The following is a 23229-nucleotide window of genomic DNA, read 5'->3' as shown; positions in this document are numbered from 1 at the left end:
CAATCGGAAGGCAGGAGGAGCCAAGAGCACTAGAAGCGCTGGCAGGGGACCCGGAAGAGGAGGATCAGGGCTGCTCTGTGCAAAACCATTACACAGGACAGGTAAGCATGAACAGGTTTGTTTTTTTGTTAAAAAAGAACCTTTACAATCACTTTAAGACTTTTTAGTGCAATCTATAGACCATCGTACATTCATTATCACAAAGACACTTTTTTCTTAGGAAAAAAGAATTTTATTGCAAAAGCCTTTAAATAAAAAACACATTAAAACAAAATTTACAGACATGTATTACAAATACCCTAATGTGGAACTATGGTCAAAATAAAAAAAATACGTATGATGCAATCTATCACTAGCATTAATACAGCAGTTTTTTTCTTCTTCTTTTTAAAGCCCCTATTAAAAACATAGATGTATTACTGACTGATCCTGGCAATAGATCAGTTATTTTGGAGTTTTCCATTGGCCAAGATGCTCGGCAGCTTTAATGGATATTTTTTATTTTTTTTCCAAAAGAAAAGAAACAGTTGCTGTAACTGTCAGCTGATGTAAGGCTATAATATGTTTTTTTCTCTCGCTTAAAAGGAGAAGTACAGCCATAACTCGTTTGGCTGTACTTCTCCTGCGGATCACAGGAGCGCAGTCCGTTCTGCACACCTGTGACCCGTTATCAGCCGACAGTGAGCTGAGGCCCGCTGTCAGCTGATGTCACAGAGCTGTTTCAGGCTGGGGAAAGATGGCGACCATATGGTTGGGATCCGCCCAGGAGCCTGGACTGGCACCTGGCTCAGCCTCTCAGCAAGCCACTGAGAGCCTGAGCCAGCTGCTCCCACCCTTTCCACAGCGCAGCGCTCCAGTGAGCACGGGGGAGAGGGAGTGGGGCTGCAGTCACCAGCTCTCTGCTCAGGGACCACTGAGAACCAAGCGATCAGTGGTTCTCAGCCTTAGAGCCAGGGACAGCATCAGACGCTGTATCCACCTAGGTATGGTTCTAAGAAAAAAAATACTCATACTTAAAGTCCATTTTAAACTAAATGCATCTAAAACAATCCTGTCCACAGAGCAACAACACTGCTGTGTGATTTATTAGCTGAACAAAGAGCAGTGTCACCCTGTTCAAGGAAGTGTAAAAATAACATGACTACTGCCAGGATCAACAGGTAACAAAACTATGGTGCAGAAGAAAAAATAACTGCTGTGCTAATGTTACTGACAGATTGGATTATATATGTAATTTGTTTTTTTTTGTTTGTTTGTAAAAGACATTAAAAAGTTATTGAAAAAGGCATAAATCTCCAAAAACCTTCCCATTGCTACCCAAGACAATTTGATCATGGGGTTCTGTATAATGTACAAATTGCCAAAATTCGAGCCATTGGTGGCCCTTTTGCATCCATCTAGCTCTAAAAAAGTCAATTTTTTAAGGAGCTGGATGGCCAAAATAGTTGGCTAGCAGCACCTGCATCCAATCAGATGCAGTTACTGTTCAGGCATTTTGACAGCCATAGATGTTGGCTGTCAGAATTCCATAGCCAGCAGGGCAGATGCCTTCATCCATGCTGTTTAGTGTGTATGGAGGAACCTGTTTAATTTTTCATGTTCAGCTCCTGGGCTGACCAAGAGAAACCTATATACATATGGCTAGCCAAGTCTGAAATCCTGAGCATTGGCTCAGTGAGCCTTAATTTTGTTTATCTCTTGAACCTGAATGCAATTGAACACTCCCATTACTCAGAAAGCTGGCATAACTGTTGAACAACAAGATCAATGGTGCTCACCCACTTTCTTGGTGAGGACGAAAAGCCCCTTTTATTGAGACATAAACTCTAAAGTATTCTTGGAAAGCGAAGACCACAGAGACAAGAACAACTATAAGGGACAAGACACAACTATGGGGATCGAGTTACCTAGGGCCATCACACTACCACTTTCATTCTTCTTTTACCAGTTCAAGTGAACACTTGAATGGTTGGCAACATTCACTTTTATAAAATATGGTGGATAAAGGCATTAGGGTACAACCCCTCCATGACTGAGGCATTTTAGTCCCTGCAAGACCAGAGACAGTTTTTGGAGAAGAATTTAACTGAGGCCATCTTAGTATACAGTAGACATGAACATGCACACTTTACCAGTACACAATCCTGCAGATTAAAGTGCAATGCAAAACAGCCCACAAATTTCTACATTCTGGTGTGAAAATGTACTACAGATATAGGGTTGGGTCATCTTTAGCTGGTCTTGAAGCAAGTAAAGTGTCACCCCACCTTAAAATTATAGTCTTGAAGGAGTTTTTGATCTGATCCCACCAACCTTGGACTTATGAGTTGTCCTGTCCACCCTATATGCTTCTACTCATTCTTTTAAATAAAATACAACACAAAATAAATAGAACATGTAAAAGGGGGAGTGGGAACCATTGGCATTCACAGTAGGTAGCAGGAAACTCAAGTGTAGATATCAGGATTCCCCAAGATGAATAAAGGACTATTAGGTAGTTTTACAATAAAGCATCTAGAATGAGGGATGTGGACTAACCCCTCATGGGGGCAGTTCATTGCATCTAAAAGCCAACGCTTACTTTTAAAGCAGAACTACAGGCAAGCAATAAGTACACAAATTACATGGATCCTTCTAAAAATACTTTGCAATTATTTTCAGTCATGTGATCCACACACCGCTGCCACCCTGCACAGAGGGCAACACTATTATTTACAGTTACACCCGCTCATTGTTATACGAACAGTAATTAAAACACATTTTTTTAATGACTACATAACTGGACTGGGTGTCCTTTTCATCTTTGTCTTGAGTTCTGCTTTAAGAAGCCTTGGCATGTGAGATTCTCTAGACATATAAACATAAACAGTTGGAAGTAGCTGCATTCTTTCAACCACTTTGGTTACCTAGTTCCTGAGATTTGCACAGCTCCGAAAAGTATAATACATAATCAGCAAAGTAAGAAATTTAATCTAGCTTATTAAACATATAAACATTACAATTTAATGTAAAAAAATACATCTATGCACAACAAATATTTTTACTAGATATAAAATCAAAGAATGTTCTGAGATATGCATCTAAAATGCACAGAATTTGAACTTCAATTATATTGCCAAGAGGAGACAATTAAGGCTGGGTTCACACCATTGCGAATTGGATGCGGTAAAGCCGCATCCGTTTCGCAATAGCGGGAGATTTTGACCGGCTCTCTTTGGAGCCTGTTCACATATCTCCGCAGTGGGTCTCCATTAGTTCCCCAGTTATATCAGGGTCCCCATTAGAGTCCCCATCAGTGTCCTGCATTACATTATGGGTGGAGGGTTCAAGCATTTCTAAAGCCTCAAATTCTGTATATAGTTTTTATAGTAATAGTTTATTTGTAGATATCACTGTAAAAAGTAATTTCTTACAACATTATATTTTGGATCTGTATTCTATTCCTTTTACTGTCCTGTCTACCCTTTCCTGTTCTGTCTAACCTCATTCCTTTCCTATTCCGTCAATCCCTCATCCATTTTCTTTTCTGTCTCTCCCAATCCATGCCCTATATTGCCTGTCTCCTTTCCAGTTCTGAACCATCTATTCCCATTTTTATTCTTCTTTGTCCCTCTCAATTCTGTCCTTTCTTGCTTCTCCCTTTCCTATTTTATTTTGCCCACCCTATTCTACTCCCAAACCATCCCTCTTCTATTCCTATTCGATCCTAATTTGCTTCTTTGAGTTTCTGGTCTAATGTGCCCTTTTATATAGCTTATTGGGTCCATTATCATTCCATTCTATTAAAATTTCCATTTCCATTCCATCCTAATTTTCAGTGATAATGTATGTCACTATGCCCATGGTAACCCATTGGTCCTCATCTCCATCCAGTCTTGTTGTTTCTACCTTGTTAAGGGTCATTGCCATCCTTTCCCATATATCTTCATTTATGTTGTCCCTTTCTAGCCATCCCATCCCATTTTTATTCTATCCCATCTTTCCAAATTCACTACCTACTTTTATCAATTCCCTCATTATCTGCTCTGTCTCCTTTCTTAATCTTTCTGTCTCTGTTCCAGCTCATTCCTTATTATTTTTAGATGTGCAACAAAATGTTTTAAATGTCCCCAAAAGTATTTTGCTCTATCTATCCATTCTGGCCAACTGTCCACCTTTCCCGTGTATCCGTGGTTCTGTCTTGCATACAGCATCTTTATCATTAATGCCTATCTCTGGTTTTATCTTAAAGTTTACACATCTTTTCACATTGATCATATTTACTATGTGCTGTAGATCTATGCCTACTTTGCCAATCTGTCCTGCAATATTGTGCATTTTAGTGTTTTTCTATAGTATCTAGCTCTAATAAAAATAATGCATTATTCCCAAACTATAGTAGCATTACCAATTTAACAATATTAAATCCTCAGGACAGTAACGTACTGTAGATATAATTAAGTGTAACACCATACCAAACAAACACACACAGAAATCTGTACAAAATATAAAGAATAAGATCTATTAAAATGTATCGTCCAGGTATAATAATATCCAGATGGCAACATTCAAATGAAATGAATAGGACGCAGGAGCCCCTCATATATACAAGCTTCACACCCAGATTGTTCATACATGATCGTGTTCCATGCATGTGTTTTTTGATTAGGCCTGGTCCTTTTTTAGAAATAACTGTGCTGGTAAGTATGCAGAAGGATCTGCGTCGGACATCGGTATTCGGCCAGGCTATACATTCAAAATGTCTGTGCTGAGAGTACAACTTAAAATGGGTAACTAACAAGCTTAGACTTAAACTTTTTCCTGAAGTGGAACTTCTGACCTGTTAGGCTTTTTTGGTGTTCGTTTCATAAGGTCATAAAACCCTTTTTTTCCATTTTGAAGAAAACGGTAGATCATGAGGATTACTACGGCTACTACCGCAAGCGCTATTACAACGCCAAGAAGAGCTATCATAAGTGTAGTGTTACCTGTAGAAAAAATGCAAAAAAAAAGCAAATTAGTTTCACACTTCTTACATAAACTCACCTGAACGCATTTTTCATTTTCCATTATTGCTAAGTTTCTAATGAAAGTTTGTTACCATAATCTCATTATAGTTTTTAAGGGAATTACATGTAAAGCCAGGTGCCGGACTACAGAAGCATGGAGAAGGAGACTTGAAGGAGACTCTTTACAGTCAGTTTGCGTTCACTTTCTGCTGTTATGCTGAATGTTGTTGGACTAGGGGGGACTATAGCCAGAAAAGTCTATAGATTCTTATGCAGAACGCTGAGGATGATAGGAATTAAAGAAAAAGTTTACCTTTGGGAACATGTTACATGTTTCACCTGTTTTTAGGGTGGAACATGCAACATGTTCCCACTACTGCAGCCTCTCCTGGACCTCCCACCTCTAGTGACAGCGAGCCGGGGATCTTCTCCCCAAACTTGCTGTCACAGTTTAAGAAAAAAACACTGGCATGCGGGTCTCGCCCCCCCCAGCCACGTCATTCAAAGAGTTCTGTGAATGGGAGAACTACAAGTACTTACAATAGTGATACAAAAAGGAAACTGCGCTGGCCCAAAAATAAATATGTGTAAACAATATAACGAGTAGCAGCTAACACACAGACAAACCAAGTCACAACAGATATATATAAAATAAGTGCAGCGCTAAACCATAACCAAAAAGCATGTGAATACCAAAAAATAACACAAGTGAAACTGTGCGTAAAATAATAACTGGCAATAAGGTGAATCAACACATATAATATAGTAACTAATAATGAAGTGGATCAACACAGAAACCACTGAAGTAAGCATAAATGTCTATAATGTCATATGCTAAACTCTGTAACCAATGAAGTCAATGAATAGAGATGAAAGCAGTCTTCTCAGACAGTGGGAGTGCTTAAACACAGGATGTTGACTTCTGAAACTGAACTGCATGCCCCAGTTGAAGGCTTTTTAGTCGAAACGCGTAGGGCGTTTGCTTCCCATGTTGCCATTATTTTATCTAGTGATCACTTTTTTATCTTGTAAGGTTTTTTAACCAATAAAATCCTTTACTTTTTGACCTACGCCATGTGGAGCCCCTTTTTTTCTTTTTTTCTCCATGATTCCATCTATTGTTCGATTTCCTCTGACCTCTTGAACCCGCCTGGAGCTGGAGAGTGTGTGAGTGAGGGGACAGTCGCCATCTGTGACGATCCTGGCTATCGGTGACCGTGACCCAAGGGACAACCCTGCCTATCCGAGATCGGGACCGAAGGGATAACAACTTGTTGGATTCCACGGGAGGCTACCTCCACAGGCTCTGACAGACGTACTGCTATATGGCAGATATGTCCCACAACATCCGGTAAGAGTGTCCAACCTTAGATGTTTATGACGCATTACCTGTGGTTGCCGTACAGTTCAGTTTCAAGTCAACATCCTGTGTTTAAGCACTCCCACTGTCTGAGAAGACTGCTTTCATCTTTATTCATGGACTCTGGTTACAGAGTTTAGCATATGACATTATAGACATTTATGCTTACTTCAGTGGTTTCTGTGTTGATTCACTTCATTATTAGTTACTATAGTATATGTGTTGATTCACCTTATTGCCAGTTATTATACTACGCACAGTTTCACTTGTGTTATTTTTTGGTATTCACATGCTTTTTGGTTATGGTTTAGCGCTGCACTTATTTTATATATACAAGTACTTACAGCCTTTGCGGCTGACAGCTTGTAATTCTAATGCCACGTACACACGAGCGGACTTTACGGCAGACTTTGCCCAGCGGACTTTTCGACAGACTTTATGACGGACTTTCCGAATGAACAGACTTGCCTACACACAATCCACCAAAGTCCGTCGAATTCGTACGTGATGACGTACGACCGGACTAAAACAAGGAAGTTCATAGCCAGTAGCCAATAGCTGCCCTAGCGTGGCTTTTTGTCCGTCGAACTAGCATACAGACGAGCGGACTTTTCGACCGGACTCGAGTTCGATGGATAGATTTAAAACATGTTTCAAATCTAAGTCCGTCCAACTTTTGAGAAAACAAAGTCCGCTGGAGCCCACACACGATCGAATTGTCCGACGAAATCCCGTCCGCCGGGCAAAGTGTTCTCTAGGTAGTTCATGGTTTCTCCCTGTCATTGTGTAACTGCCTGCCAGTATGAGGTACGAGCAGACAGCTTACACTGACAGTCTGAAGGAGTCCTGCATGGCACCCCCCTCCCCCCACCCCTGTGACAGCAGGCCAGGGATCTTCTCCCTGCACCAGCTGTCACTATTTGAAAAAAATGCGGCATGTCCACAAGGCTGTGTCATTCATTTACAAAGTTCTGTGACTAAATGAACTACAAGTACTTACAGCCTTTGCGGCTGATAGCTTGTAGTTCTCAATGAACTACCAGGGTGCTGTTGAGCGCTCTAGGTAGTTCATTCATTCTTCCTGTCATTGTTTAACTGCTTGCCCATACAAGGTACAAGCAGAAAAGCTTACACTGACAGTCTGCAGGAGTCCTGCATTGCACCTAAGGTGCAATGCCTGTGTCCCTCCCCTACATGGCTTCTCGCAAACGGAACTTCTTATGGCTTTCTTTCAACAATGGCTTTCTTCTTGCCACTCTTCCATAAAGGCCAGATTTGTGGAGTGCACGACTAATAGTTGTCCTGTGGACAGATTCTCCCACATGAGCTGTGGATCTCTGAAGGTCCTCCAGAGTTACCATGGGCCTCTTGCCTGCTTCTTTGATTAATCCTCTCCTACCTGGTCTGTCAGTTTAGGTGGACGGCCATGTCTTGGAAGGATTGCAGTTGTGCCATACTCTTTCCATTTTCGGATGATGGATTGAACAGTGCTCCAAGAGATGTTCAAAGCTTAGGATATTTTTTTATAACCTAACCCTGCTTTAAACTTCTCCACAACTTTATCCCTGACCTGTCTGGTGTGTTCCTTGGCCTTCATGATTCTGTTTGTTCACTAAGGTCTCTTACAAATCTCTGAGGGCTTCACAGAACAGCTGTATTTATACTGAGATTAAATTACACACAGGTGGACTCTATTCACTAATTAGGTGACTTCTGAAGGCAATTGGCTCCACTAGATTTTAGTTAGGGGCTGAATACAAATGCACTCCACACTTTTCACATACCGGTATTTATTTGTAAAAAAAATTCCTTCCACTTCACAATTATGTGCCACTTTGTGTTGGTCTATCACTTAAGATCCCATTAACCACTTCAATACCAGGCACTTAGACACCTTCCCGCCCAGACCAATTTTCAGCTTTCAGTGCTGTCGCAATTTGAATGATGATTGCGCGGTCATGCTACACTGTACCCAAACAAATTTTTTATAATTTTGTTCCCACAAATAGAGCTTTCTTTTGGTGGTATTTGATCACCTCTGCGGTTTTTATTTTTTGCGCAACAAATAAAAAAAGACCGAAAATTTTGAAAAAAAACAAGTTTTTCTTTGTTTCTGTTAAAACTTTTTTGTAAATAAGTACGTTTTCTTCTTCAATGACGGGCACTGATATGGCTGCACTGACGGGCACTGATACGGCGGCACTGATGGGCACCGATGAGGTGGCACCAATGAGGTGGCACTCATGAGGTGGCACTGACGGGCACTGATGATGGGCACTGATAGGCGGCACTGATGGGCACTGATGGGCACTGATAGGTGGCACTGGTATGCGGCACTGATGGGCACTCATAGGTGGCACAGATGGGCACTTATAGGTGGCACTGATGGGCACTCATAGGTGGCATTGATGGGCACTCATAGGTGGCATTGATGGTTACTTATGGGTGGCACTGATAGTTGGCACAGATGGGCATGGATGGGCACTGATAGATGGGCACGGATGGGCACTGACAGGTGGCATGAATGGACACTGATGGGTGGCACTGATGGCACTGCTTGTTTGCAGTGATGCCCCTAAGGGTGGCATTGCTGGGCATCACTGCAACATAATGGTGCCAATCAGTGCCCATTTGTGGGCACTGATTGGCACAGATTTGGCACACTGGGCACAAGTGGATGGCCATGGGGTACATACCTGGCCATCCACATGTTGCCCCTTCCCTGGTGGTCCTAGTGGCGATCCCTGGTGGTCCAGTGTGGTGATCTGCGGGGGGGCTGCGCTGATAAACAATCAGCGCAGACCCCCCCTGCCAGGAGAGCCGCCGATCGGCTCTCCTCTACTCGCGTCTATCAGATGCGAGTGAGGAAGAGCCGATCAACTGCTCTTCCTATTGACAGCATGATCAGCCGTGATTGGACACGGCTGATCACGTGGTAAAGAGCCTCCGCCGGAGGCTCTTTACCAAGATCAGTGTAGCGGTGTGTCAGACTGACACACCGCTCCACAGATCGCCGCGATGCGCGCCCCCGGGGGCGCGCTGCGGCATGTTATCCTGCTGGACGTCATATGACGTCCAGTCAGGATAACAGAACCACTTCCCGGACGTCAATCCGCTATAGGGCGGGCGGGAAGTGGTTAAAATACATTTAACGTTTTTGGTTGTAACATGACAAAATGTGGAAAATTTCAAACTGTCAAAATACGTTTTTAAGGCATTGTACATAACAATGAACATTTTGAATTGCACAATTTTGTTCCCCTTTTTTTTGGGAGGGGGGGAGGTTTGGGTTTTTAATAATTGGCAAATTATGATTTTATTAGTTAGATACTGGGTTTTTGTATGTTCTAGCTTATAGGTGTTCAATAAAGTTATTTTTTTTTAACCGATTCAGCCCCGGAAGATTTGACCCCCTTTCTGACCAGAGCACTTTTTGCGATTTGTCACTGCGTTGCTTTAACTGACAAATGCGTGGTCGTGTGACATTACACCCAAACAAAATTGCCGTCCTTTATGTCCCACAAATAGAGCTTTGTTGGTATTTGATCACCTCTGCGGTTTTTATTTTTTGCGCTATAAACAGAAAAAGAGCAACAATTTTGAAAAAAAAGCAAAAAAAAAAAAAAAAATTCTTCATCGGTTTAGGCCAATATGTATTCCTCTATATATTTTTGTTAAAAAAAAATCACAATAAGTGTATCTTGCCTGGTTTGCGCAAAAGTTATAGCGTCTACAAAATAAGGGATATATTTATGGCCTTTTTATTATTATTTTATTTTTTACTACTAATGGCGGCGATCAGAAAAATATATATAAAAAACACATTTTTCCCTCAGTTTAGACAGATAAAAATCGCAATAAGCGTATATTGATTGGCTTGCGCAAAAGTTATAGCGTCTACAAAATATGGGATAGTTTTATGGCATTTTTATTATTATTTTTTTTTTTTATTATTAATGGCGGCCATCTGCAATTTTTATTGTGACTGCTACATTATGGCGGACACATCGGACACTTTTGACACTATTTTGGGACCATTGTCATTTATACAGCGATCAGTGCTATAAAAATGCACTGATTACTGTGTAAATGACACTGGCAAGAAAGGGGTTAAAAACTAGGGGGCGATCAAGGGGTTAAGTGTGTCCTAGGGAGTGATTCTAACTGTGGGGGGGGGCTGCTACTCACATGACAGCGATCACTGCTCCCGATGACAGGGAACAGTAGATCTCTGTCATTTCACTAGGCAGAACGGGGAAATGCCTTGTTTACAAAGGCATCACCCCGTTCTGACCTTCTGTAACATGATCGCCGGGAGACCGGTGGACATCGAGTCCGTGGGTCCCGCGTGCACGGTCACGCGCACGCCTGCTAGCCCCGCCAATTAAAGGGAATGTACAGGTACACTCATTTGCCCACCGCTGCCATTGTGCCGACGTATATCGGCGTGCAGCGGCCGGCAAGTGGTTAATTGTTATCTCTCTCTCTCTCTCTCACACAAGCTTATACCACAAGGAATATTTTACATTTCTATCTAGAAATGAAAAGGGCCACCTTTGGCTCTGGAAATATGAAAAGAGCTGCAGTAGTCTCACTTACTGTATATTGTGTTATTCATAATGTAGAACTTATTTGTAAAAAGTACCCCAGTATTTGATACAGATGGATTTGATAGGTACAATAATCCTCATAAAGAATTATGACATCAGTGTTTCTGCAATACAGTATCAGAGTTCACCAAAGGAAGGTCCTGCATGTAAAACATGTAACCACAGGACGTGTTTTTTTTTTTAAATCATGGGGGTTGGTTAGGAAGGATAGTAGATTTCCTTTTTTAAATGAAATTAATATCTCCTGGCATTACTTACTAGTACTTTTAACTTCTAAATCCCATGGTGTGGATGAATGACCATGTTCGTTCTTGACGTTACAGGTGTACGTTCCGGTATGGTAAGATGATGCTTCTTTGATGGTGATCGATCTGTTTTCTTGGGAGAATTCCACCTGAGCATGGGGTGGGATTTCCCAGCTGTATGTAGGAGAAGGCAGAGCATCTGAATCACAAGTCAAATTGACAGAATCTCCAGTACTAACTGATGATTGTGTTGAGATGTTCACTGTTGGGCACTCTGGGGGGTCTGAAAAACAAAAGATCCTCATGTATAATCTATGTTTATTGGGTTTTCAAGTTATGTACAAAGTTATACAATGTCAAATTTTGGAGGTCCTTACATAAGGAAAAGTGCTGTACAGTATTTTATATAAACAGTACATGACACCATATTACAGCCATTCTCAACCAGGGTTCTTGATTGACCATCCATCTGATGGTGCCCATATAGTTCCAGGCCAACACCAATTGGCAGAGGCAGCAGCATGACACTAATGATCTTTTTAGCTATCTGTGAGAGTAGCGTTCTGACGACCACTGTAAGGGGCACATTCTTCCCACCAATGTACCGTATATACTCGAGTATAAGTCGATCCGAGTATAAGTCGAGGCCCTAATTTACCACAAAAAAATGGGAAAAACTTATTGACCCGAGTATAAGACGAGGGTGAGAAATGCACAGCTACTGTAAGTGGAAAAGAGGGTCAGCAATGCCCATTTGCAGCCATAGGTCCCCCAAACTTCAAACTCGGTAGTTAAGGGTTCCTGGATGCCCCCTAGCTGCAGCCAAAATTTGGGGTCTCTGAACCCAAAGGGTCCCGAAATTACATCGCTGCAGGTGGACACAGTTGACCGAATTTGGGGCCCCGTATCTCAGGGCTAGGAACCCCAAATTTGGTGTGCAAACAAAATGAAACTAGTGCCATAAAATATCCAAAGCTGGCGTTTCTAGCACCAAGTGACCCCGAGATACAGGCCCCCAAAAAACAGTTCAGAAAATGTCAAGCACTTTTCTGCAGCAGAGAATGACATTTTCTAAACCGGCTTTGGGGCCCCGTATCTCAGGGCCACTTAGTACTAGGAACCCCAGCTTTGGATTTGTTATGGTACCAGTTCCACTGGGTTTGCACACCAAATGTGGGGTTCCTAGCACCAAGTGGCCCTGAAATATGGGGCCCCAATTCGGTTGAGAAAATGTCAAGCACTTTTCTGCAGCAGAGAATGACATTTTCCAAACCGATTTTGGGGCCCCGTATCTCGGGGCCACTTAGTGCTAGGAACCCCAGCTTTGGATATGTTGTGGTACCACTGGGTTTGCACACCAAATTTGGGGTTCCTAGCACAAAGTGGCCCTGAGATACTGGGCCCCAAAGTCGGTTCGGAAAATTAATTTTTTTGCTGCAGAAAAGTGCTTGACTCGAGTATAAGTCGAGGGGAGCACTTTCAGCACAAAAAAATGTGCTGAAAAACTCGACTTATACTCGAGTATATACGGTAATGGTAATTCTTCCCACTGAACCAATGTATTGGTTTTCCCGAGGGTACTCTTAGACTTTAAATTATTCTAAAGTGGTTGTAAACCCTTACATATACCCAGTGGAGGAACTATCCTCAGGATACACATAGCTGAAACAAATCCTCCTACATAATAAGTTGTATCTGTTTATCTGAAGTCTTCTCCTCTCTACATCCATTCAAAGTGCTGAAATATAAAGCTTGTCTGAGAGTTCAGAAAAAAGGGGGCGGAGAGCTGAAATTACACTAGGCAGCAGACAAAAGTGACACTCGATTTACTAAAACTGGAGTGTGCAAAATCTGGTGCAGCTGTGCATGGTTGTCAATCAACTTAAAACTTCAGTTTATTCAGTTAAGCTTTGACAATAAAACCTGGAAGCTGATTGGTTTCTACGTGAAATATATCTACGCCTTCACTGAAGCTGTCAGTAGGGCTGCAACTAACGATTATTTTCATAATCGATTAGTTGGACGATTGTTTGTTTTGATTAATCGATTAATCCGTTAATAACCTTAAAAAAAAAAAGTGTTGTGTATAATTTAGTTACAGACAGAAGAGATATACTGTATATAATATTAGAGGTTGAATCTGGTAAATATCTTCAGACTCAGATCAAATGTTTTTATTTAAAGAAAAAAAAAGTTAAAGACTGTTTTGCAGAATTTTAAGTAGAACTGAAATATATTTTATGCTGGCCATAGAAAAAACAATGTCTTCCTTAAAAAATTTTAAGAACGTTCGTTAGATTTTCTAATCATTTGTGGGGTCAAATCGACATTAGTTTTCAGCCACAGTAATGGGAACATTTTGAAATAGAAAGCTTCTTGGTCAAAGGAATTTTTAGACAGTGTACGTGGTTTTCGTTCAGAAATGACATTCATTTTAAAACAGAATGTTAAAAGCAAGTAAAAATTTCGAACAAGATTCTTTCATTCAGCGAATGTACAAAGATTTTTTGTATGAACATTCTCGTCTGAAAATTGATCCGTGTGGCCAGCATAAGGCTCAGTTCACACCTATGCTGTTTGCTTATGATACGTTTCTGCACTGCTTTTTGCTGTGTGTTTTTGATTTTTGCACACGTGATTTTGCTGCAAATTGCGTTTTTGCGTTTTTTAGGCTTTTTTTTTGGCCAACTTGTTGTTGGGCAGATTAAAAAACACAAATTGCTGCAAAAATGCACTACATGCTTTTCTGCAGCTTCTCCACTGAAGTATATTGAACCAGAAAAGCACTCTTTTGCGTTAAAAAAAGTCCTGGACCCTTTTCCAAATACACAGCAGCTGAAAAAAGCATAGATGTGAACGTGTCCCATAGGAAACCATGTTGAATGAACTGTAGTGTGTTTCTGCAAAAAGCACCAAAAAATGCATAGATGTGAACTGGGTCTAAGATGTTTAGTAACAGCAGCATGCTTTTATTTCTATCACCCGTCATAATGTACATTACTTATATCATATATATAATAATAATAACAATAAATACACCCAGAAGTAGGATATATGGGCATTATAAATAGGAGTCAGACATGAAGCTATATGAAAGGTGGAAGGGAGATATAAATCTTTTATATTAAAGTAGTACTAAAAGCTAAAACTTTATTTTTTTCATGGATATAATTATTTTAAATATAATACACAATATTGGTAAAAGTTTACTTTAAATGTATGGACAGTATACTGAGCTGTATGTGTGCTGCACTGTAATACCTGATATGTAAACAAATAATGCATTCTGCATGCAGGCCAACTAATCAACTGGCCGATTAATCGATTATGAAAATAGTAATCGATGAATTTCATAATCGATTAATCAATTAGTTGTTTTTGGCCCTAGCTGTCAGTAGTCCCACTTCTTCCTAGAGGTGCTAGCTTGGCTCACCAGCTGTACTGTGAACACAATCATCAAATGGAAAGGCTGCACATTCTTTAGGTTTATTAAATAATCACAGGGTAGTATACTCTGGTGAGAAGTGTGGAGTGCATGGCGGTGGCTGGTATGCACAGGAGAGGAGTGTGGAGTGTATGGAGGTGGGTAGTATGTGCAGTCAGTAGGGCAGTGGATGGTGCAGTAGTTTATTTTATTTTTATTTATTTATTTTTTACAAATTCATTTAAAAAAAAAAAAAATTTACAATTAAATTTTTTTTCTTTTTTTCACAATGCTTCTTTGAGGGGAAGGGGGTTGGGGTAGTGGGTTTTGTTGGTAGGGCAATGTACAGCATCAGTAGTTTATTGATTAAATTTTTTTAAATAAATAATTTTTTTCCACACACGATTTTTTTTTTTTGGGGGGGGGGGTTAGGGCCTTTTTTTTTTTTTTTTTTTTTTACTTATATCATCTTTCTTGCAATTTAATTTTAATTTTTTAAATTGGACAGAGCCAGTGATCAGTGACTCTGCTCATTCAGAAAAGGAAGGGGCCAGTAAATGACATCCTGACAGATCCCCCGCAGCAGCAGGAGAGGAGGACACAGGAGGGCCAAAGGAGGACACGGGGGGCCGGATGAGGACACAGGGGGGGCCAGATGAGGACACAGGGGGGCCTGAGGAGGATACAGGAGGGCCAAAGGAGGACACGTGGGGGCCGGATGAGGACACAGGAGGGCCTAAGGAGGACACAGGAGGGCCAGAGGAGCACACAGGGGGACAGTGGGGGATGATCGGTGTGGCGGTGGGGGCAGTTACAAGCACTGATCTCCCTGTATAGCTTTCAATGAAGCTGCTGAAAGCCACTGGGAGGAGAGGAGGAGAAGCAGCTGTCAGCTGCTTCATTGAAAGCCATACAGGGAGATCGGTGCTTGTAACTGCCGCACCGATCATCCCGACTGTCAACCAGGGAAGGATTATCCATGGGTGCAGTGTGGGTCAAAGTGGGCCCTCCTCACCTCGGGGTCTGTGTGGAGTGAACAGCCTGCACCCATGGATGATTCGCCACTGGTTCATACTCATGTCACCCGTATAACCAGCCTGAGCTATCCCGCCAGAAAGCTGTAAATGTACTTGGCCAATCATAATCATAAATAATCAAAAGGAGTGTGTATACATGCGGCTGCAGGGCGGGAAAAACCTGCCCACCTATGTTTGGCTAAGTACATTGACAGCTTCTTATTGGCGTAGCTTAGTTAGGTTTGGACTAGGATGTGAACATGCCTGAGCTCATCCCTAGTGCAGACTTGGCAGCCATTGCTAGTCCTGGGTTTCTTGGAAGCTATGGCAGCAATCGGCCTTAGAAAAAAATAAATAAAATAAGGAAAACAGTCAATCGACTGCCAATTCGAAATCTGTCATTAAATCATTATACTTATAAGGCAACTTCAGGTATGACCACAGTAACTTAAAGAATACAATCTTAAATTCATTGTTTGATAGCATATACATACATTGCACTGTAACTTCCACAGATTTATTCACGGTCCCTATAAAATTTGATGCTTGGCATGTATAGATTCCAGACATATTTCTTTCTGCAGAGAAGGTTGTTGTGGTTTGCAGAGGCAAGTTTGCAAGATCCAAGGTACACTTTTCTTCAGGAGTTGGGTTCCCTTCAGACCTACAGCCAAACATCCTTTCCTTTCCCTCTACCCAAACGATAGAGTCCGGACAGGAACTCTCACTGAACTCTGGTGGATCTGTGACAAGAGAAAACCAAGAAGACCCATTATATTTCAGCATGTCCATATACGTAGAACACTATATGGCCAAAAGAATGTGCACAACTGACCTCCACCCCTTATTTTCTTTCCAACTACAACAGCCAACACTCTTTGGTAGGCTTTCTATAAGATTTTGGAGTGTTCCTCTGGGAATTTTTGCCAGAATGGACATAAATTGTGAGATTAGGTACTGACGTTGGACAAAAAGACCTGGCTCACAAGCTTTCCGATTCATTTTATAGTTGTTCAACACAGTTGAAGTCAAGGCTCTGTGAAGGCCATTCAAGTTTTTCCACACAAAACCCATCAAACCACGTTTTTATGGAACTGGCTTTGTGCACAGGGCGCAATCTATGCAGCAGCAGAAAAGCGCCTAAGTGTCTAAAATGTGCTGTGATGTTAACAGTACCACTCACTGGAAACACCTGAACCCATAAATTTGTCCACATGGTTGGGGCCATGAAGTTGGTGTGATGGTTAGGTGTCCACAAACTTTTGGCCATATAGCATATGATAAAGTTTAATCTCAAGATCCAATAGTTTCTGTTGCATAATTCCATACAATATCATGTTTTCATTTTATACTGAACCATGATTTATACTTGTGACATTACAAAATCTGAGACAATCTGACAAGGACCCGACCCCCTGTTCATTTTAAATGGCCCCTCAATACACATCCACATTACACCTACGTTGCAAGGCACCACAGTCCACCACAACATGTGATGTGCATTGCGATGCTTTGAATTTTTTCATGCATTGAAATGTATTGTAGTCCATTCAACTTACATGGGCTCTCCAACGCAGAGTTGCAGCAGGATGCCTCTATGCACCAAAACATGCACTTTGTGGTGTGGTGCAATGTGGCTGTGATAGGAAGCTTTAAGGAATGTGCAATACTCAGGAGTCTGTTCAAGGTCCCTTGTTCTGTGCAGAAGCTTCTGCAAGCAGAATGAATGGGGCATAGAAATGCTTGGGATTATGCACTTCAACGATCTAGAGCAGTGCTCTTCAAACTGCCCATATGCAGCCCTTTGCTCCCCTTTATCTGGCTCTCGGAGTATTTTTCTTCCCAATGATACAAGACACTATTCCTCCCCCTGACACCAACAATGGGGCATAATTCCTGTTACTGACAACAACGGGGCATTATCTCTTCCATTGACACCAACGATGGAGCACTACTCCACCCTCTGACACCAATGATGAAGCACTATTCCTTCCACTGACACCAATGATGGGATACTATTCTTCCCTCTGATACCTATGATGGGTCACTATTTCCTCCCACTGAAACCAATGATGGGGCATTATTCCTCGCACAGATACCATTGATGGATCACGATTCCTCTCACTGATACCATTGATGGATCACTATTCCTCCCATTGTCACCAATGATGGGGCATTATTCCTCTCACTGATAACATTGATGGATAACTATTCCTCTCACCGATACCATTGATGGATCACTATTCCTCTCACTGGCACCAATAATGGGGCATTATTCCTCTCACTGATACCAATGATGGGCACTATTCCTCTCACTAATACCAATGATGGGGCACAATTCCTTTTCTCTGATACCAATCATGGGGCAGTATTTCTCCCCATGAACACCAATGATGCATTATTTACTCCCACTGACACCAGATCAATTACGACTCCCAATAGTCACAGTCCGGCCCCCCTAAAGTCTAAAGGACAGGAAACTGGCCCTTTGTTTAGAACGTTTGGAAATCCCTAGTCTAGAGCAGTTCCCTGTCTCTGGGGCAAGATGCGCTGGAGATTAGGGATCTTTATATACTCTCCAATCCCAAATGCAGCATACAAGAGCGACATCAAAGGTGTATACAGCAGCACACGTAGCAGTAATCTGGTTGAAGGAGATCAACAGTTTAATAGATAATGACCTAGAGGGAAACTATAGTGTTTTTTGCCATGATTTAGTTTTCCTAAACTAATATTTGATATTATATTTATTATGTCTAAAATGTCTATTTTACAAACAAACATTTACTACATGGTGCTCCTATACTTAGTTCATGTTGGGCTAGTTAATAAGAAAACCCAATACTAGCTCTGCACTTATAGCTGCTGCTAAAAATCTGATCCGGCCCATATGAGATGGAGGGGGGCTCTGTTTCTCCCCTTTGATCCATTTAACTCTATGTATATAACATGATATCCTGCTCTGCAGGTCTGTATTCCCAGACTTCACTTCCTTTGTCCCCTTTATTGATCAGCTGGTCCCTCCAAGGAAGCGTCAAAAAGAAATAATTCTCTTTAAAGGTCCAACCCTGTAAACAGTGAAATAGGGACAATATAGTAAAAAAAACTATTCAAGGAAACCTGCTGTGATAGAAATATGAAGGCTGCCATTGCCGATGTCTTCTGAAAATGCTTGTTTGCTGGCTGTCATTCTGATTAAATGGTTTCAAAAGGTTCCCGGAAACTGATTTGCAACAAGTATGTAGAATGAATGTTCTACAAGTTAATTTCTCACACAGTATTAAGGAGGGATTACAGGTGGTCCAGGTTGGATTCATGTAAATATATATGTATATATATATATATATATATATATATATATATATATATATATATATATATATATATATATATATATTTATATATATATATATATATATATATATATATATTTTATTTATTTTTTTGACAATTTGGACATATTCACTTGGGGGTGTACTCACTTTTGTTGCCAACGGTTTAGACATTAATGGCTGTGTGTTGAGTTATTTTGAGGGGACAGAAAATTTACACTGTTATACAAGCTGTACACTCACTACTTTACATTGTAGCAAAGTGTCATTTCTTCAGTGTTGTCACAAGAAAAGATAATAAAATATTTACAAAAATACTGTATACAGTATTACACTATTGGAGTTCTCTATTTGCATGGTCTATCTTCTGGTTACGATTGGTTTGCACATCCCACTGTGAGTTTGACCACATTGGAGGACCCATCCTACCACCAGAGCGTCCCTGAGGCTTCCTGGTTTATTATACCCTGCAGAGGTTGTTCTGCCTGCCTGTCTGTCTGATCATTCTAGCAATAGGTGGTCCCTACCATCTGGTAAGCGTCCCTGGTCACAGGGTGTGGGGAGCCACAGAAGGCTGGTGGTGGAATCCCTGTCTAATCAGTTTTGTTTTGGATTTCTACATACAGTATTTACCACGAAGATTAATTTCTTGCACAATTTTTGAACTGTCTTCTTTTTTCTCATCACTTGAAAAATACAAGGACATTATTTATGAACAGAGTGTTTAATGTCACATTAAGGATTTTAGAAGATATGTAAAGTCTCTTTTTTTTTTTTTTAAACAAGCATGTTATACTTGCCTCCTCTGTGCAGTTGGTTTTGCATAGAGTGGCCCCGATCCTCCTCTTCTGGGGTCCCTCAGCGGCACTCCTGGCTCCTCTTCTTCTCGAGTGCCACGTTGGAAAGCCGCTCTCCCTCAGGGCACTCGTGCGGACACGCTCCCGTGTCCTGCTGCTGTGTCTATTGGCACAGACAGCAGGACTCAGCCCCGCCCCCCCGCTTCCACGTCATTGGATTTGATTGACAGCAACAGGAGCCGATGGTTGCGCAACCATCGATCTATCCAATCAGGACCCAAGACACGGACTGAAGCTGGTGTGCTCGTCCCTGCTGCTGGAAAGACCGGGTTCAGGTAAGTAAAAGGGGGGCTCTGGAGGGATGCTGCATAACAGGAGGTTTTTCACCTTGAAAAACCTTGGGGGTTTACAACCCCTTTAAGTTTCTTTCTTTTTTCATTTTTGAGATTAGCGCAACTTTTAGTTTAATTTTAAATATATATATAGCATACCTGCGGGATCCCTTTAGAAGCTTGAAATCACTGTAGTAGAGACCGCTACTCAAGTGATCTCCATCAGCTTCCAATTCAAGTGCCAAGTGTTGCGACTTGAATACAGTGGTTTAGCTGCTTGTAAAAAACGCCATACCTGGAATTCTTCCTCAAAGCAGATCTTCATTCTCCCCCCCCCATTTATCTCACTCCCGCTTACCTTGTTTCCAGTCCTGCACAGTAAAGGTACTCACCCGTCCAGCGGATCCAGTGTTAGCCTGCTCAGATCCACTTCTCTTCTGCCCTCGATCAGTCCCATGCTACCATCTTCTTTGGTGAAGTCAACAGGAAGCTGCTGGCTCTTCCGGCTCTCTGATGACATGCCGCTAGGCCCTGCCCCCTCCTCTCTTCTCAACGAAAATGTAAGCCTCCTGGGATATGTGACTTATAGGGATGAGCTTCGAGTTCAAGTCGAACTCATGTTCGACTCGAACATCGGCTGTTCGCATGTTCGCCGAACAGCGAACAATTTGGGGTGTACGCGGCAAATTCGAATGCCGTGGAACACCCTTTAAAAGTCTATGGGAGAAATCAAAAGTGCTAATTTTAAAGGCTTATATGCAAGTTATTGTTATAAAAAGTGTTTGGGGACCTGGGTCTTGCCCCAGGGGACATGGATCAATGAAAAAAAAAGTTTTAAAAACGGACGTTTTTTCAGGAGCAGTGATTTTAATAATGCTTAAAGTCAAACAATAAAAGTGTAATATCCCTTTAAATTTCATATCTGGAGGGTGTCTATAGTATGCCTGTAAAGGGGCGCATGTTTCCCGTGTTTAGAACAGTCTGACAGCAAAATGACATTTCAAAGGAAAAAAAGTCATTTAAATCTACTCGTACTAAACGACAATACACATAAAAGTTCATTGATAAAAACGGCATGGGAATTCCCCACAGGGGTACCCCGAACCAAAATTTAAAAAAAAAAGACGTGGGGGGCCCCCTAACTTCCATACCAGGCCCTTCAGGTCTGGTATGGATTTTAAGGGGAACCCCACCCCAAAATTTTTTTAAAAATCGGCGTGGGGTCCCCCTAAAGATCCATACCAGACCCTTATCCGAGCACGCAACCTGGCAGGCCACAGGAAAAGAGGGGGGGACGAGAGAGCGCCCCCCCGAACCGTACCAGGCCACATGCCCCCCAAAACACCTTGTCCCCATGTTGATGAGGACAAGGGCCTCATCCCCACAACCCTGGCCGGTGGTTGTGGGGGTCTGCGGGCGGGGGGCTTATCGGAATCTGGAAGCCCCCTTTAACAAGGGGACCCCCAGATCCCGGCCCCCCCTGTGTGAAATGGTAAGGGGATACAAAAGTACCCCTACCATTTCACTAAAAAAGTGTCAAAAACGTTAAAAATGACAAGAGTTTTTGACAATTCCTTTATTTAAATGCTTCCTCTTTCTTCTATCTTCCTTCATCTTCATCTTCTTCTTCTTCTGGTTCTTCTGGCTCTTCTGGTTCTTCCTCCGGTGTTCTCGTCCAGCATCTCCTCCGCAGCGTTTTCTATCTTCTTCACCTCGGGCCGCTCCGCACCCATGGCATGGGGGGAGGCTCCCGCTCTTCTCTTCATCTTCTTCTCTTCTTCATCTTCTTCTTATGGGCACACTTATGCCGTATGGCATGAATATTGAACTAGATGTAAACTGCTTTATAAATGACCACTAATCCTCCAATATCTATAAAATAAGTATTTACTTCTTGGAACTTTACTGTCTGGTGTGAAGAGCCTCTTAGAGTTACGTGTTTAATTAACAGTTTTTATCGTGAATGAATATTGCTTGTCCCACCACCTAGTTGCTGTCCTTGTTGTTTAATTAATAGTTTTGATTGTGAGTGTTTTTAGCATGATCAACAAACAAAGCCCGATTAAGAGGCCCTTGTCCGATATAGTTACAGCATCATGAATAGTTCAGTTTTAGGAATTTTAAGGCCTCATGCACACGGACATTTTTACAGCTGCTTTTTTTAGCTTTTTTTCAGCTTAAAAAGGCCTGTCTGTGTTAGTCTATGGCTTCATGCCCACCTAGGCATTTTTGAGCTGCAAATGGCATAGGCGTTTTTAAGCTGTAAAAAAAAAACCAGGACCAGTGGATTCTGAGAGACGTTTTTCAGCTGTTAAAATGCTCTAATGCTGATAAACGCTCAAAAACGTAATCTGCCAACGTTTTTTAACGTTTTTGATCCATTGAAAAAAAAAATTTTGAAAAAAAAAAAAAAAAACGCTAAAAAACGCTAACACGGAAAAACGCTCAAAAAACGCTAAAAAGTGCTATTGCAAAAACGTTGAAAAAAGTAAAAAAAAAATCACTGCAAAGATACTGGCGTTTTCATAATGTTATTTTAACAGCCTGTGTGCATGAGGCCTAATGGTAGCCGTTTTAAAGATGTTTCGGATTATATTATATCTACAGTGGTGTACATTGTGCAGTTGGCAGAGGTGCAACCCAACCCAAGCTCATTTTATATTACATACACTCTGGATCTCAGCATGTTGCTGAAGTGGTATTCCTTTTAAAGTTTTATAACATATAAATTAAATGTAAGTGTTGTGGTGGATTGCGCTTCTGTGCGATGAGGAGTTCGAGACACACTGACCTTACATCGCACACACATTGAGGGATAGTATTGACTTATAATTTATAATTAGCCGACAATTTAGCCTACACCGCATATACATCCTGCGATAATACAGAACTGTAACGAGCTCTATTTAAACTAGCCCTACATCGCACACACATTCAGTGATAACATTGCCTTATAATTTATAATATTGGCCGTTGATTCAGCCTACACCACATATACATCCAGCAATAATATAGAACTGTAACGAGCTCTATTTAAACTGACCGTATGTCTAACCATTGATTGCACATCCACTGGCTATTCAATTTAATATGGAAACAACGAATCCAAATAAGCCATTTACTCA

General features: G+C 41.5%; 1 protein-coding gene across 1 annotated transcript in view; it reads right to left on the bottom strand.

Annotated features, from left to right (window-relative positions):
* Positions 1 to 209: 209 nt before the first annotated feature.
* LOC141133279 (intercellular adhesion molecule 1-like) overlaps positions 210 to 23229 on the bottom strand; it is a 66903-nt gene continuing 43883 nt past the window's right edge. The window contains exons 6-8 of the mRNA XM_073622553.1: positions 16138 to 16386; positions 11217 to 11486; positions 210 to 4967 (exon numbers count right to left, since the gene is read on the bottom strand). Coding sequence (XP_073478654.1) covers positions 4789 to 4967; positions 11217 to 11486; positions 16138 to 16386 — 698 coding nt within the window. The 3' untranslated portion in view covers positions 210 to 4788. The remainder of the gene's footprint in view (positions 4968 to 11216; positions 11487 to 16137; positions 16387 to 23229) is intronic.

This window comes from Aquarana catesbeiana, linkage group LG03, assembly GCF_042186555.1.
Source record: "Aquarana catesbeiana isolate 2022-GZ linkage group LG03, ASM4218655v1, whole genome shotgun sequence".
In the NCBI taxonomy this organism is placed as follows: Eukaryota; Metazoa; Chordata; class Amphibia; order Anura; family Ranidae; genus Aquarana; species Aquarana catesbeiana.
Note: the sequence above shows the minus strand (reverse complement) of the source record. Positions and strands in the feature narration are given on the sequence as shown.